The sequence below is a fragment of the Tachysurus vachellii genome, chromosome 7 (genome assembly GCF_030014155.1).
Source record: "Tachysurus vachellii isolate PV-2020 chromosome 7, HZAU_Pvac_v1, whole genome shotgun sequence".
In the NCBI taxonomy this organism is placed as follows: domain Eukaryota; kingdom Metazoa; phylum Chordata; class Actinopteri; order Siluriformes; family Bagridae; genus Tachysurus; species Tachysurus vachellii.
Window position 1 is genome coordinate 2,240,522 of NC_083466.1, and position 18,401 is coordinate 2,258,922.

General features: G+C 36.5%; 1 protein-coding gene across 1 annotated transcript; it reads right to left on the bottom strand.

Annotated features, from left to right (window-relative positions):
* Positions 1 to 7,969: 7,969 nt before the first annotated feature.
* LOC132848086 (apolipophorins-like) lies at positions 7,970 to 17,260 on the bottom strand. Its single transcript, XM_060873588.1, has 10 exons — positions 17,177 to 17,260; positions 16,828 to 16,925; positions 16,332 to 16,358; positions 16,005 to 16,189; positions 13,759 to 13,964; positions 13,124 to 13,289; positions 11,820 to 11,929; positions 11,525 to 11,644; positions 11,290 to 11,437; positions 7,970 to 8,317 (listed from the first exon to the last, which is right to left on the bottom strand). Exons 1-10 carry the CDS (start codon positions 17,258 to 17,260, stop codon positions 8,313 to 8,315), a joined length of 1,149 nt encoding a protein of 382 aa, XP_060729571.1. The 3' UTR covers positions 7,970 to 8,312.
* Between the last annotated feature and the right edge of the window lie 1,141 nt (positions 17,261 to 18,401).

Genomic DNA, 18,401 nt, shown 5'->3' on the forward strand with positions numbered 1-18,401 from the left:
CAGACAAAAGGGTTGTTTTTTTAAATGTAAATTTGAATGAACAGTATGAACTCCACATTCATTTCCTCAAGAACACTCCATCTCCAGGCTTTCAGCTACTTCATGACAATACGACCTAAAAAAAATTTAATTCATTCTGAGAAAAATGGATCGAGGACAAGCTGCACTTCCCTCGCCTCCAGGTACAAAAGGTTCAATAGGCTTTTGTGCCACTCATGTTAAAAGACTCTCTGTCTGTCTGTCTGTCTCTGTCTGTCTGTCTGTCTGTCTGTCTGTCTGTCTTTCTGTCTGTCTGTCTACATGCAATGTTTCCCTCCTACTCGCTTATTATAGCTCATTAAAAACAAAATACTCACAACCCTTTGTGTTATTTTAAACACAGCCCCATTTAATTTCATTACAAAGGTATTCCTCATTAATTCTACCTTCCTATTTTAGTTAGAACATAGAAAAAAAAAACAATAATAGATAATAGTTTATATTAAAAAAAAAATACACACAAGGCTTCATTGGAGTATTTAGATTTGGATTAATGGGGAACATTTAGAAGATTGCATTTTTTCATTCATTCATTCATCTTCTACCACTTATCCGAACTACCTCGGGTCACGGGGAGCCTGTGCCTATCTCAGGCGTCATCGGGCATCAAGGCAGGATACACCCTGGACGGAGTGCCAACCCATCGCAGGGCACACACACACACTCTCATTCACTCACGCAATCACACACTACGGACAATTTACCAGAGATGCCAATCAACCTACCATGCATGTCTTTGGACCGGGGGAGGAAACCGGAGTACCCGGAGGAAACCCCCGAGGCACAGGGAGAACATGCAAACTCCACACACACAAGGTGGAGGCGGGAATCGATCCCCAACCCTGGAGGTGTGAGGCGAACGTGCTAACCACTAAGCCACCGTGCCCCCAGATTGCATTTTTATGATTTTTTTTTTTTTTAAGTATTTTTAAGTAAATAGGCATTTTGATTTTGTGTAATATCCAGTACGCAAGATCAATCTAAATCCTTCCAAGACACTAGATTCAATTCTATTATGTTTATTTATTATTTTATTTATTTTATTAATGATTTATATTAGGCTCTCAGACAAAAAGAAGTTAGAAGGAATTGCATTATTAACTAGAAGTTTATCATTATTTAGTCTGGTATATAATCGTATTTTCACATAACAGAGTTTTGAATCAAAAGGATCGATTCGATTAGAAAATCTCTTACATTGGTAATAAATAAATTCTGAATTATGCAAAAAAAATGACTCGTTTAGTTATTTTGTTGTTGCTGCTGTTATTCTGTTCTCAGATAATAATAATAATAATAATAATAATAATAATAATAATAATAATAATAACAATAATAACAACAACAACAACAATAACAACAACAACAACAATAGTAATAATAATAATAATAATAATAATAATAATAATAATAATAATAATAATAATATTTATTGTAGTAATAATAATAATAATAATAATAATAATAATAATAATAATAATAATAATAATATTATTATTATAAAAAGAAGAAGAAGAAGAAGATTAGGAAGAAAAATGAGCTCGAATCACTGAAAGCACACTGATGTTTATCAGTTATGTGTTAGTACTGAATCAATTATTAATTCACATAATTCATTACACTTACATTGGGATTTCGTTCCAAAGAATCGATTCGGTAAAGTGAAAAACGACTCCCACAATTCCTTTTAAAAACAAAGCGTTATTAAGCCAAATAAATACTTTTTACGCAACATCAGCCAGACTAGAGTAATCCGTTCTCTTTTGCGCGGATGAATCGATTCAGTGAAGTGAATCACTACGCGAATATCACTGCATGATTATTAGACATCAATAGAAAACGTATTATTATTATTCTTATTTTTTTTTTAGATTACTAAATAATTTCGTGCTAAATGGTTTTTCATACCATTTTTTTAAATTCTGGTTCGTCATAATCGTCCCGTGAAAACCACGGTGGGTGAATCAAATGATTCAAACGAATCCAATGCAGCGGAGTCAAATCCATTAGCTGTCCGACAAAAGCGCAGCTAAAACGTGGTTGCGTCAGAGCAGGTTGTGATGCGGTGTGTAGCTGTTAGACTAATCACATCAATCTCATTTCACACACATTCAAGACTTGTTTGGTTTTGTTGTTGTTTTCTTTTTTAACATTTGACATTGCAAGGATTGTTTTTTCTTTTTTGTTGTTTTTCTTTTTATTATAAGGATGGCAAGCAGATACTTTCTCTGCATCTTTTTATTATTTGCACTGATTCAGTCCACTGTGGCTTTGGAAGATTTGTGCAAAAAACATTTAAACGCCGACTCGCCCCATGGTTGCCCTTCTGAAAGCCCAGGTAAGCTTTGCAAAATTTCTGTGAGCATTAACATACCCTTTATTTATTTATTTAAGAAGAAATGTGATTTATAAATAACATAACAGAATAATTGCAGTAATAATTTATTTGAATAGCAAAAACTAAACTTTTGTATTTTTTATTTTTTTTTGCAAAGTCTTAGCATCATATTAAAGATGCACTACAGCTGATGCTTTCTTGGTATTCTATAACCAGAAGACCCTAAAGCTTGAGTGCATCAAATGTGATTCAGCATACTGTACTTGAAAAAATATTTTGTTTACATTTTGTTTACATCCTTAGACACGTTGGTCCGATATGCGTACTGTAGTTACGGCTCATAAGGTGTGACAGGTTTTATGAGGTGTTCTGCTTCTGAAATGGTTCCGTACCCTCAAGACTGACTTTTTAATTTCCTTGAAGAACAAATAAAAAGAGTGCAATTTCCGTCTGAAATCTTCCCACAACGTGCCTCGGGCACCACTTACCAGAAAAGGATTAAAGGCAGGATTCAATGAAATAAATTCCCAAACCAGTATTCACTGGGAACTTGTCTTGTTTTTGTAAACAGGAATTGGGATTTCACTTTGCTTCCATATGGAGGTGATGTTCTAGATAGAAGACAGAGCAAGGCAATTGTTATGTATTTTTTTCCAGCTTTAAAAATGTCTGGTTTGGCTCATTTGATTCATTTGGCAGACACTTTTATTTAAAGGGACTTGCAAGTGAAGCGGAACGGAATCTGAGCAGTTTAGGGCTTAAGGGTCTTTATCATGGGCCCAAGAGTGGCCCTCTGCCAGTGCTGGGCAAAACTGTAACTGCTGAGATGAGTTAGAGAAGATAAATAATCATATAATCAAATTAATACATAAAAGATAAAACGTCATTGGTTTGTGATTGTCTGTGACCTGAAAGTAATTGTTTTTGAAGTGTTTTTGGTTTGGTTGTTTTAGATATTATAATATAGTCTAACATTTTATTCCTAATTCAAATCTGTGTGAGGTGAGAGTCAAAACGAAACCTGAACCTAAATTAAACATCAACCATTTCTTGACAAAAATAATTATTTTAAGGCACAAATCAAAAAATCGGATGAATTGTTTTATAAGGAGTCCAAACACTGTATTTTTCCTGCTTGTATCCTTTTCTTCTTCTGCCTTAAAAAAGAACAATGCAGATCAAACCTTAAGGAACAAAGACCTTGTTTACGTACTGAGGTAGTCGCAATGGGAAGATAAAGGATCGGTTTGTTTTCTTACTGAAGTGTGTTCTCCCGCTAGCTTGTATTATGTCTGGGGATAAAAAAGTAATTTGAACTCCTCTTAATTCTTCATTAGAAAACATGAACGCAGATAAGATGACAGGAATCTTCAGTAGGAGACGCTCTTTACCCCCACAGAAACAGCACGTAGCGGTAAGTGATTTCACACAGAAACCTCATAATTAGTATGGAAAGTTTGCATTTTTCCGACATTCCACATTTAATGCCATCTGCTTGTCTTTAAAGGTCTCTCAAAGTATTTGCATGTTGTATACTTTTGATTACTTGTGTCTGTGTGGCACTGTATTTTATTGCGTGCTGTTTGTTCTTTTTTCCCCCATTTTATCTTTTGACAACTCCAAACATAAGGATCCAGTAACGTTCTATTCCTGTTTCCTTACCTACAAATTCTGGTTTATAGCTTTTCCTGTCTAAACAAACAAGCCTTGTGTGTTGCAGAGGACCAGACCTGAGGAGGGCAATGCCAGGCCAAGCTCGGTGCGGCGCTGTGCCCGTCTGAAGGAGCATTGCTCAGCACAATCTCCTTGCTGCAGTCCCTGCGCTTTTTGCCATTGTCGAATCTTCAGCACGATCTGCCAGTGTTGGAAGTTAGGAGCTTGCTCCAGAAAGAACTAAATCCTATGTATTAAGTACTTATTTGTGTAGCATATTGTATGCTTGTACGCCATTAGCACTGCATAAATACTAGGGATGAGCGAGTACAGCGTTATCTGTATCTGTATCTGTTAACCATATGAATTATCTGTATCTGTATCTGTACTCGGAGTGGGTGGGGCCTAACCCAGAAGTGGGCGGGGCTTGAAATATGCGGGGCTTTAACTGTAATAATTAATTTGTAATATTTATAACACTAGCTATGTTTTTATGAAATACAGCAAAAACGTGTCAGACACTCAGTGTCTGGTTACTGGTTAGAGACAGTTGAAGGTTTAAAAAAGAAAAAAAATCTCCGACAGGCAGAGACGCAATGCGAGTCGCATTCTACCAAGCAAGCACCACGTCTGAACGAACCCACGTTTACCAGAACTCTACTGGTTAGTAAGTAAGTATTATTAACGTTACAACCCGAAGTAAAAAGCTGAAGAAACCCTAAACGTTAACGGAAAAGTCCCGCGAACCCGAGTGACTGAGGGAGAGACAGAGAGCTGTTCTGTGTGTGACTGTGAGTGAGCCGAGCGAGACACAGCAACACAATACATCTGTAAGTGTGTAGGGGAGGGGCGCACAAAGTCGCAAACTTTGTGTCAAAAACCAATAACCAAGCCACTTTTTTATTTTTCCCAAAATGCAATCAGCATATAAAATAATTCTGAGCTATGAGAGATAAAATATTCACGTCAGGATAATAACAAATCTTTTCTCATGTTTTACAGTATTCTGCTTCAGCATGCGACGTCCTCACAATAACAATTCGCTTGCTCCTATTGTCGGTATCGTACAATATATGAAGGCTTCTATTCAGTAATTGGTAGCGCAAAAGCAAGACTGGAAAGCATTAGCTAAACAAATATTATCTGGCATCATGCCGCTAGAATGGTGGGTATGTAATCATGGCAAGGGTTCTAATGTCTGGTCTTGGGGATCATTTGTCCTGCACTGTCTGAAGGTTTCCAGTCAGAATTATTCAGCTAATCAAAACCTTGTTGATCAAACAAAAATGCAAGGACTCATAGGTAGCCTGGAAGCTCTCTGTCAACCAGGTTTAAGTACAGTTGACACAGCCAACGATATTAGATATGTGCAAGTAGAGAGGAGCACAGGTCTCAGAAACTAGAAACCAACACAGCCAACTGGTGGACTGGTTACATGGACTCCTCGAGTTGACACAGCCTGACTAGTCAGCTAGGCATTTTTTGGCTTGTCCATACCAAGTCCCTAAGCACTACTAAAGATTTTCAGGTCACATGAAGCTTGCCTCTCAACTCCAAAAAGTCTGATCTTGGACGCCCTTGGACAGAAGTACTGTAGTACCTACCTACCCAGTACCTCAGACCTACCCATGCATTATACTGATTTGAAACAGATCTCTTTAAAGTCCACCTTCTAAAAACTCCAGTAGGTGGATGACTCCTGATTGACCTTGTGGTGGACCTCATACCACTCACTTTTAATGAGATATGTTGTCTGTTCAGGGAACCTGCTGAACATTCTAAAATTTGTTTACTGGTGGTCCATCCGTCATGGGGAAAGGTGTCATTTTTGAAGAGCATCCAGTTCTGCTTTATACAGTACATAATCCATCATTAGCTTAAGCACATAAATCATTAGAAAAACACTGGAAAAGATTTAGGCTAAGATTTTGCCATCTTTGAGGAAGCCTTTCTCTCGGTTTATGCTCTTCATTAGTTAATGGTTCTGAGCTAATAACTCTGATGTCAACAATTTAGAGATGACTATATAGCCTATAGCCATCTGCATATTAAGGGTTGGATGTTCAAGACCACCACCTTGATGTAGCATTGCAAAGTCATTATTGAAACAATCTGGGTAGATTTAGTTTATTGATTGATTGAGGTACAATGATTTAACGCAACCAATAAAATGATTTATTACCTTACCTGAACCAATTTTTTTTTTACTTTTTTTTTACTTTTTACAAAGTGTCTTATTAAAAAACAAATCTTCCAGTTCGGCCGTGCCACGAATCAATTGGCATCTCTGGAACGCTTTTACTTTAACAACAAGGACCTTCAGAAACAAGAAGATTAAATCGATATTCAATTACGGAGATGTCCCACGTTTTTTTTTTTTTTTTAAGACAGACAAATTTTTGATGCACTTTGTATTTCAAGTTGTATCCGAGTGAAGAGCATTTTGACATTACTGTTAGTAATCCCAGCTGTAATTCGGCATTTGCTTTATGAACGCAGATAGTATCTTTGGATAGTATTTTTTGTTTTGTTTTCTGCTTCTTACTAATCCATCGTTTTGTCTTGTTAAGTAACTAATATACGATAATAAATACAACAAATGAAGACATTTTCAAATGGATCTTCTATCATTTTCTGAATGTGTTCTCTAGGATCTAAAACACCATCTGATTCAGGTTTACAGGCTAAATTTGTCTCTGAAATCTAAATTTCGTTCTGAAACATTTTACAATATTAAAACTTATTAGAAAACATGAAGATTTTCACTGATGTACTGTGTGTTAGCTAGCTATCATCCGTAATATTTTATACTATGTTATCTAAGTACCCCCCAACCCCACCCACCAAAAAAAGGTTTTATTATGGCACTGGAGACTTTAAAATGTTTTCTGACATTTCTTTTTACTACTCGAACATGTAGAATCTCTACAGCCTAAAGTTACTTTCTCCTCAAGATTTGTGTGAAGTTTCATGTTTGGACATAAAGCATTTAACTTTTTATTTATTTTTTCAAGAACAACACAAGGATAAAACATAGGAGAAGGACAATTTCACCGGAAATTTACTTTATATGGTTAACTTTGGTTATCTTCATTATTATTTTAAATGAAGTCTCAAAAAAAAAAACAACAACAACACAACAACATTAAAACAAACATGACAATTTGAAAATAGGTCCCATTATGTGTTATATTCAAAGTTTGTCAGATTTACAGATTTACAGAACCAATCAGGAACAATGTGGGGTTTTTTTTGCATATTTTGATAGTCGTTTTAAAAAAATATCCGAAACAGAATAAGTTCTGGTCTGATTCTCATTATAGGAGTCATTATAGGAAATGTTTATGAACATCTAAGTTTAATGTTGTGGAACAGTCAGTATCTCATCAGCTTCTGTATTTTCATCCTTCTCTCTGTCTGCTTGCCATGTTCACTCTGTCATGAAGGCTTTACACGCCAGTAAACCGATTGACTGTTACAAGGTGCTGACATCTCTGAGCCCTGCCATGAATCTCCTTATCTTATAAAACAACAGAAAGCAGTCTGTGTTAAAAGCAGAGCTGTTGCTATTTATAAGATATATATATACTTATATAAGAATAAGAACATGAACGTACTATAAATTTGAAGTAAAGATTTAATAGTGACTTCAACGCTCATGGAGAACAATTAGAACGCATCTTAAACTGGAGGGCGAAGCTGCTGGCCTTCCATAAGTTGGGTTTTTATTAAAAGGTTAAAGAAGCTAACATAAAAAAAAAAAAATAATAATAATAAAAGGTTTTTGTGCCATGCTTTATAAACAAGGAGGAAAAAAAATCAGAAGATCGGAAGATTTATTGCCATTGAGATTTTTTCACACTGATGTTCGCTTAAAAAAAAAAAAAAAAAAAAAAAAAACGATTATTTTTTTTATGATGTTCAATGAATATTTCTCCTTCAGATTTTACAACTTGTTTTTCCTGGCTGTGGTTACCAAGTCCAAAGAAAAGGACAAGGCATGCTTATTCGGACATATGGGGTACACACCTTGCTTCATTTTTTTTTATTGAGCATATAAATCTTTTATGTGTTTTGGTTTTGGTTAAAACAACGCTCGCATGCTGTCCAGGTCACTTGGAGGCTTGTTAAACCTGAAAATTTGTCTTCATCACGCTGCAGATGTTAAAAGAAGAAGAAGTCAGAAATGCCACGAAGGCGATTCATTTAGAAAGTGTTAAAAGTAGTTATATTTAAGAAATATTTGTTAGTTTGAACTTCTTCAGCTTCTTCAAGTCTTTCCTTATGCTGAAAACAGAAAAAATATGGACACCCGTTGGAATAGATTTATATCTCTAGCACTTCATGAATTTGATATACCTCAACTGTAAGTTATCACACTTTAACACATCAAATAACTCTATTAATCATTGAATGTGCCCTGGACTGAGGCCCATGACACACTGACAATACCACACCTGTTATCTTTTTTATCATTATCTTCTGGAAAGAACATCGGCCATTTTAAAGATTCCACCTAAATGCTTGAAAACATTAAATAGGCCTTAAAATTTCATATGGCACAGCTGCACATTGGTGTACAGATATTAAATTTCATTATGATGTATGTTGAAATACCTTGAAGTTACTGCATTGAATTTCAAATTTTATCATCCACATACTTTACCTGAGTAGTTTGAAATATTGCTTGAGTTGATAGTAAAGAAATATAATACAGAAAATGCAGCCAACATTACAGCAACAATATTTTAACGCAAATCATTTCGTTTACATTCGTAACTTACTATATATTAAAATTAACCCAGCCACTGAGGGTTTAACTCTCAGTACTGGTCCCAAGCCTGGATAAAATGGGAGGGTTGCGTCAGGAAAAGCATTTGGCATAAAACATGTGCCAAATTAAATATACGCACTAGATGATCCACCGTGGTGAGCAGGGATCAGCCGAAGAACAACAATATACTATATATTGAAATAAAGCCAAACTTTAACTACGCTATCAATAGAAATTAGTAGTAAAAGCATTCTTTCTCACTGCACTATTTTGTAATACACAGTATGTCTTAAATATGTACTTAAATACATGAAATTTACAAACTACTCAGGTAAATCACTCTTCCAAAAAAATTTATATTCACATTTTCAAATTCAAACATAAGGTCAGGGTTAACTGGAAAAAAAAAACTACTGAATTTACAGAAGAAAATATTTTCACAAGTTATCTTATTGGTGTAAAATTAATACAGAATGAGTTGTTTGCCAAAAAGAAATATTCCAAAATTCACTATTAAATCCAAAATTGTTATATTATTGGGACAAATTGACTAGCTAGGCCGGTTTTGTTTTCATTGTTCACCTCAAATTTAGCACGTCCTGGATTTCACACGATTGTTGCAGATAAAAATGTTTGTTTTCAAAATTTGGCAAGCAACTTTTTAATTTTTAAAATTTGTTTTCCGCTTATTTTGCAGAAATATACTTTAATTGATGAAGTTGCAAGCACAGGATTCTTCTTTAAATTCCAAATAACATACGCAGTTAATTTCTAGTACCGATGTTAAATGAGTATGAATCAAACAGGGCTTTTTTGAAGGCAATGAAACATTTTTGAAACAAAAAATTACAGTCATTTTGAAAAATTTCAGAATATCGCAGAATCGCAAAATCCTCAATAGACTAATTTAGCATTCAGTCAAATAATCAACAGCTCAGTGGAGGTGATGAAGCAGAATTTACTTTCACAATGAAAAATTGTTTCTTATCTAATATAAGCATTATTAACACTCATTCCACTACAATTCGCAAATAATTCCATTGTTGGATGACTTAAAGAACGACTCTTGATCCGTTTTTTTTATACATTTTTAGTTACATTTGAAATTGAGGAAAGTTTGTGAAGCATTTTAGTTCTGTAGTTTCTCACTTACATTATAGCAGCTATTGAGTGGTTCCTTTATCATTTTTAAAACTGATAAGACTTGGAAAATTCGCTTGTTGTGCTTGTATTACACTTAGGGTTAGGGTTAGGGTTAGGGTTTACATCTATAAATATAAAACATATCATTTCTTTGCTAAATAACATTACATAACTGTTTCTTTATTTCGATTAGATTCGAATCTTAGATTATGAGGTAAAATCTATAAATATAAAACATAATTTCTTTGCTAAATAACATTAAATAACTGTTTCTTTAATTCGATTAGATTTAGAATCTTAGATTATGAGGTAAAATCTATAAATATAACAAACATATAATTTCTTTGCTAAATAACATTAACTTTCTTTATTTCGATTAGATTCAGAATCTTAGATTATGAGGTAAAATCTATAAATATAAAACATAATTTCTTTGCTAAATAACATTAAATAACTGTTTCTTTAATTTGATTATATTCAGAATCTTAGATTATGAGGTAAAATCTATAAATATAAAACATAATTTCTTTGCTAAATAACATTAAATAACTGTTTCTTTATTTTGATTAGATTCAGAATCTTAGATTATGAGGTAAAATCTATGAATATAACAAACATATAATTTCTTTGCTAAATAACATTAAATAACTGTTTCTTTAATTCGATTAGATTCAGAATCTTAGATTATGAGGTAAAATCTATGAATATAAAACATAATTTCTTTGCTAAATAACATTAAATAACTTTCTTTATTTCGATTAGATTCAGAATCTTAGATTATGAGGTAAAATCTATGAATATAACAAACATACTTTCTTTGCTAAATAACATTAAATAACTGTTTCTTTAATTCGATTAGATTCAGATTCTTAGATTATGAGGTAAAATCTATAAATATAAAACAATTTCTTTGCTAAATAACATTAAATAACTGTTTCTTTAATTCGATTAGATTCAGAATCTTAGATTATCAGGTAAAATCTATAAATATAAAACATAATTTCTTTGCTAAATAACATTAAATAACTGTTTCTTTAATTCGATTAGATTTAGAATCTTAGATTATGAGGTTGAAAAATCAGGTATCAATCAGAATTAATCAGGATCGAGAATTCAATAGTACATGAATATAAACAACCATAAACTGTTGGCATGTTCTTTTGGATGATTTTTCTTGTCAATGCTAGTCTGTAATGTGTAAAATCATTTCTTTTTCTTTTTAAGCAAATGCCTTCAAATGACATATGTTGGCACCATAGTACCTTATTATTGATGCAGATGTTGCTAAGTTCACTAGTTAAGTGCTGGCAGTTCAACGAGTTGTTAGCAAACAAATACTAACCGCACTGTCTGGGTAACTCGAGGGGAATATAGTTTCTGTGGCACAACTGAACATATGCTAACGCCAGCTTGCACACAGAGTTGCTGGTAGCATCTACAGCATCACACCGGCTCCTTTCACACATGCTGAGGAACTGCTCAGGGTCTACCTGAAAATGTGAGCAAGAGCGACATTACAAACATACAAGTGAACTAATTTTTCACAGCCAGTGATGGATTCAATTGTGTCTACTTACCACTCTGAAGCAGGAGCTGAGAGGAGACATTGTGGAGGAGAAGAAAAGCGAACAGAACATGTTGGCTGCCGTGTGATTCGTGCAGGACTCAGATTCCGCACTCGCACAGTTTGAACCCGTCTACATGACATAAACACAAGGGTTTAGCAGAGTAATACACAAAAGTGTCTGATAGGTCTGTATCCAAAAAAAAAAAAAAAAATTTTGGGAATACATATTCCTATTATTTAGATAAAAAAAAAATAAAATCAAACAGCTAATTTTTATTAGTTAAACAGAAAGATAAAGTGCTCACATTCCATCCTTGCGTAAACTCGTCCATGCTGCGAGCCTGTGAGCCATTTGGCAATAAATAGTCATTTCCCACCTCGTTATCATTGGTCCCTAGAAGTCCACTGGATCTGCCTAAAGGGAACAATAAGTTAGAATTAGGAACAGACAAATAGGGAAAGAGAGACAGACAGGGATATGGTGACAGACCTGCCCAGAAACACACATACAGTTTGTGTCTTTCGCTGAAACAGACAGGTAGACAGACATCCAGGAAAACAAGACATAGGTAGAGATACAGATAGACAGATCATGACAGATAGACATCGTGTGAAACAGAGACAAGACGCTTAAACAGACACAGACAGATATGTAGATACAGTAGATACCCGGACAAATAAGGAATGTGGGCATATGGTAGCCTAGTGGTTAAGGTGTTGGGCTACCAATGGGAAGGTTGTGAGTTCGATCTCAGGTCCACCAAGCTGCCGCTGTTGGGCCCCTGAGCAAGGCCCTTAACTCTCAATTGCACAAAAATGAGATAATGTATGTCGCTCTGGATAAGGGTGTCTGCCAAATGCTGTAAATGAATGATAATGAAATATACAGTCAGGGGCAGAGGCAGACAAACATACAGACACCCATAAATAGAAAGATACAGTAGAGATACCCAGAGACAAGAGAGACAGACCACCAAAACACTGATAGATGCCAACAGATATAGGATACCATAGAGACAGACAGACAGAGAGACACGGACAGACGCCCAGACTGAGATATCCATAAAGATAGGATAGGATACCATAGAGACAGACAGACAGACATTGACAGACACTCACATGCACATTTTACAGAGCAGAATTTGGTACAGTCTTGTGCGAATGTGAAATTGCTTCCATAGTGATATACAGTAGTACAGGCCTTGAACATTTACACTTACAGTGGTTTTAAATTAAAAATATGTGCTCACTTAAGTATTTAGTTAAGTTGTAAGCCTTCATAGTGACACAGATATTCAGACAGCCAGGTAAAAATTCATTCCCCCAGCTGGAGGCCAGTATAAAGAACAGCAATAAAGCATGTCTTCTGTGTCTTCCCAGTCGTGTACTGCTAGTGGCTCAAAGGAAACGGGGTACGGAGTGGAATTTGATAAGCAAGGCCTAGCTTTGAAGTCAAGCATGAGTGTTTAATCTGCCAGCTACAGGAAGCCAGTGGATGGATTAGCAACAGGGCACCAAATAGCCAAATAATGTTTTAATGTTAGACACATGTTGTTATAAGTTTGCATCTAATAATACACAGACGCTGAACAGAGAACAGATGTCTTACCATGCAGCCATCCATCAAGAGTTACACTGCATGTGCTTAGAGAGGGGTCACATGTCACCAGTAATCCTCTTCTATTAGACACTGTAAGGAGGTTCAGCTCTCTGGTCACAGTCACATCAGGATTAACAAAGGGTGTGTGTACACTACGGCAATCCACTTCCATCTGCTAAGAGAACAACAGACTTAATATAAAGATGCGTGACCAATTACAGAAAAAAAACCCTGACTGAGCTCCTTTATCCTCAGGGAAATTCATCTCTTTCGGGATGACTCCACCCTTGCAGAAGAAAAGGTGGCTTCCTGAAGGGTTTAACAAGGATAAATATTTCTGCAAATCGTTCAGTATAGCTTTTACTGCCACTAGATCTCAACCAAATTGAACCCCTATGGGAGATTTGGGATTGGCAATGTGCTCAAAACATCAAGTGAGCGAATAGCTTTTGGTAGAATGACCAAACAATTGATCAACACCTTACTAACTTGGTTTATCCATTTATTTGCTACTTATCGTTCAAACAAAGGTTCCAAAAAAAAGTCCACAACCAATAAGACATTTCTTAACGATATTTCGAAATGAGTGATACCAGTTCTCGGCCATAAAAACTATTGTTAATTGTGCCCATACAGTACAGTACCTGTTCTTTTGGACGGACCATAACGGTAGTGTTTTGCAGTTGAATCGTGAGGGAACGCCGCTTTTCTGTTCCATCAGATTTTAAAGTGATTGCAAATGTGTTCTTGGTCACATCAGCAGCTAAGACAAGGTCACAGGAACGTGGTATATTCAAGACTTGTCCATCGAATGAAACGACGAATCCGTCTGCCACAAGAATCGCTTGATCTGGATAGGTGTGAGATTTAAAAACAATTTCAAGTGAATTAAAATAAAAACCAACAAAAGTTAAACACTTAATCAGGACAACAATGGATTTAGATTTGGTTTAACCGCACACAAAAATATACTAGTTTTATTATTATTATTATTATTATTATTATTATTATTATTATTATTATTATTATTTTGACCCGAGTCCAACGCAGCAAAATAAAATGTGGGAAAAATGGATTTGTTGCTGTTACTCTCCTTCTACTGTATAATTGGATTGTCTCTAGATCTGGTCCTTAGCGCAAATTTGACCCAGTTCCAGAGAACAATGTGGTGTTAGAAAAGAATTTTACAAGCCACTATTACACTACTGGATTAACACTTCTCAAATGCTTTAAAGTGAGAATGTGTGATCCGTGGGATTTCACATGTCAGGAGCAACCATATGGCCCATGCCAAGCCTGGTTTAAAGCACTTCAAGTTTACACCCCTTTTAAAGCCTGCATGGACCCTTGAATATGTACTTACTAAAGAAACTGTGATAGAATATTTACCTCATCCTGAGTCAAGAGGAAGGAAACAAATTGCTTAGTAAATTCTCAGCCCTGAGGAGGCGACAGCTGAAAGAGGAACGGTTTCTGAAAGCTACTGTTACTGGCATTAAAGAGATGGATAGGTGGTAGTTTGGGATATAGATTATTATATCAATGCATTCTTACAGTTAAAGGCGGGGTCTCCGATTTTTGAGACATGCTTCAGAAAACTGCGTTGGGCCGACTACTAAACAAAAATCAAAACAAAAGTGTAGCCAATGAGCAGAAAGGGGCGTGTCTTGTCAATACGGGTGGAGAGAGTGTTCAGTGCGCATGTGTGACATTAGCAGAAAGTGGTTTTAACATTGGCATGGAGGATAAAAACAAAGAAAGAAAGCGAAGAAAGGCTTACGATAAGATAAGAAGTAGGACGTGTTAATATAGGATCAGCTTTCCAGCGCTGGAGAGAACTGAAGAAGCAGGAAGTTGGTCACATATTCACAGATTGGAGTTTCCCGAGTGAATAACTCATGAGCTAAACGCTGTTACTACACAAATAACACCTCTTTTCTATCGTAGTAATGTAGAGACACAGCTACAACCGTGTTTTGTGTAGTAACAGCGTTTAGCTCAGGAGTTATTGACTCGGGAAACTCCAATCTGTGAATATGTGACCAACTTTACTTAAGACGCCGAGGCGCTTTTTTCCTTCTCGATAGGTGAGTAACGTTGGTTTTGCTTTGTTACACAGAACTAATATATGCCTTTGTCCTTTACATGATTATGCTTGTGTGTCATTTTTGCTTGTTTGTTTATCTGCAATCGTATTGTTCTTCCCTTCAGCTATGATAAAGACACCTTTCTTTTCATTAGTTGCCTGGGTTACGTATGTATGTGTGGGCGGAGCTATCGATACAAGGGTGGGACCCATTTGGGTTAGGGCCGTGTTTGTTTTGGTGATTTCAAATATCAGCATTGGCTTTCAAAAATCGGAGACCGGACCTTTAATGCAGTCATCCACTCATTTCCTTTTTAGATACAGAACAGGAGATTGAACCTGTAGACATCATTGATGCTGAACATGGCTGTTGTTACTTGGAACAACTTGAGCTATAAGAACATCAATAAAAGTAAAAAGGAGAGGACACTGGGGCAGATAGTTAGGTTACATGATGGGAAATCATCAGATCAGTCAAAATGTGTTTTCTGATGGTGGAATTTGAGTAGTAATACGAGTACCAGAGAGGACAAAAGTGATTACAATGTTATGTGGCCGCTTTATGGTTAAGGCTCTGAAAAATTGATGAGAAGGTTGAGAGTTCAAGTCCTAGCATCTCCAAGGTGCCATTGCTAGGCCCAAAACCCTCTCTGCCCCATGGCTGCCCTTGTTATATGACCCCACGCTTGAATATTAAAAGAAAAGAATTTCACAGTACTGTACTTATACACATCTGATACCATAGAAGATGCTTTGTGAATTAAAATTGTTATAAAAAGTGCAATAAATCATGAAATGACTCACGATTGAAAGGACTGTCCATCAGTTTCCTCTTCATCCTGTAGAGCTCAGCTGTGATGCTGGCTGAATTCAGTGAGAGCAGAGGCTTCATAAGGAACTCCTCCACAATGGCTTCTGCTATGCTGACCACTGACCGCTTTGTCGACGGATTACTTGGTACAGGAAGACTCACTGTCACTTCCCCGTCCCTGCAACAACACAAAATCTGATCACAAGACAGAAAACCTTTGTCTTTTGGTCTAAACTTTCTAAAGAAAGAGCAAAATGTACAGACAAAAAGCTTGAACCATGCCAAGCGTTCACAAAAGCAAGCGACAAGTCAATTTGTACCTTGTCTTTGCAGTTGTGTTGCGGCCGCTGAAATGGGAACTAACAGCAGGTAGGAACTAAAGTTACGAGTGTTAGGATTGGTCCGAGGAATCAACCGATCTAATCATTTGTATTTGTTTTATGAGGTCATACCATTTAGAAACCTGTTGATCATCTAAATAAGAAATTAAAGTTGCTTTCTTGTTTGACCAAAAAAAACCATGGACTCACCAACCATTAAATATATTTCGTATTTTGTTGTTTTTATTTCTTTGTTTCAACAATCCAAACCATTTCATTCATTCATTCATTCATTCATCTTCTACCGCTTATCCGAACTACTCGGGTCACGGGGAGCCTGTGCCTATCTCAGGCGTCATCGGGCATCAAGGCAGGATACACCCTGGACGGAGTGCCAACCCATCGCAGGGCACAAACACACACTCTCATTCATTCACACACTCACACACTACGGACAATTATTTCAAACCATTTCATTTCCATTTAAAAATCCCACCTTTCAGAGAACTTGTAAATGAAAGCAAGCTGTCTTCTAAAGCCTACTAACATCATGGACAATCTGGACTCAGCCCACTGCACTGTGTGCTGCATGACCTGAAAAAAAAAACGAAGAAAAAGCTTAAGTCAGACTCTAATTCATTTAAAACTCACCTCAGTGCTGAAGCGAGGTTTTAAGATGTGTTTAAATCATTTGCAGGTTTGACATACAGGGGTATAGAGATCTAAAGCTCTGGACCCATAACACCAACACACACACACACACACACACACACACACACATACACACACAGTGTGCAGTGTTGACCTGGGGAAGCCCAGATTTACATGAACTGTCATCATCTCACCATGTCCAGTGCAGCGATGGCAGTGCGGAGTGCAGTTATCGATGTCGTCCTCAGGTGGTGATTATGAAGAACTGCAGGCAGCATCTGCTCCGTTTCTCGACTCCACGTGTCCAGTAAGCCGTGCCACATCACGTCCAGACGCTCTCCTGTAACGTCATGATACGCTCCGGCAAGAGTAGCTAGCGGCTCTGGGTATACAAAACCAAATCCATGTTCGATAAGATATCCGTCTTTAGCATTTTACCGTTGTTGTGATGCCAATTGTTTTGCTTAAAGGGGCAAATACACACTCCTATTCTTAGATCAATAGGAAAAAAACAACTTGTTTACGCTTTTAGTGAAGAATGTTAGGATCGTTGAGGAAAGAAGTGGACAACATTTATGACAATGCTCTAAATGGATTTTGGCAGGATTCTCCAATGTCAGGCTCGGTTTATAGTTGTTATGATGCATGTAAGTGGTAACATTAACTTGCTTCAACTTGTAAAGAGCACTCATTAGCTAATCACTGTGGCTTATGGGGAATGAAACACTCCCTGTAGGCCAGTGTTTTATTTCTTGCCAAATAATTACCCACCTGCTCATAAATAATCATTTAACTCATCGTTAAATTATATGTGAAGAAATCCATGTGGTATAACTTATGCCTGGCAGACCTAATCTGTCTAATCTTTATTTCAGCTGGTGTGTAAATCAGTTTCCCCAAAATTTCTCCCGCTCAAACAGGATTTAGAGAAATCCCAGGTTGGTCGGTGTTTGAGATGTTTGATCATCAGAAAATCTCCGATCTCAGCTGCATCGATATACGTCTATTATCTCTATTTTTTTCTCTCGGCTTAAAAGAAGCTTTACTCACTTTTCAGCTCTTGTTGTACGAGTTGAGACATGTGCTGTAGAATTTGAAGTGTTCTGGGCAGGCTGTGAGTGAACACGTGACGGACAGACCCAGACGTCCAGAGGTCCCATGGCATCTGCCCTTTCTGAAGAAGCAGGTTTTCAGCTCGGCGCATCGTGTGCAGGATCGAGTGGCTCAGCTCCTGCAAGGGCTCATTTCCTCCGGTCTGGACAGAAAGATTTTTAAGAACGGACATTATCGCTTAGATATGTGGATTTGGGTCCTGAATGAGCAAGAAGGAACCTTAAGAAGAACCAGACTCAAAAAGGGTCTTTAGATTAGAAACCATTACAGAATACGTGACGTGACATACGGCTAAGTACGGTGACC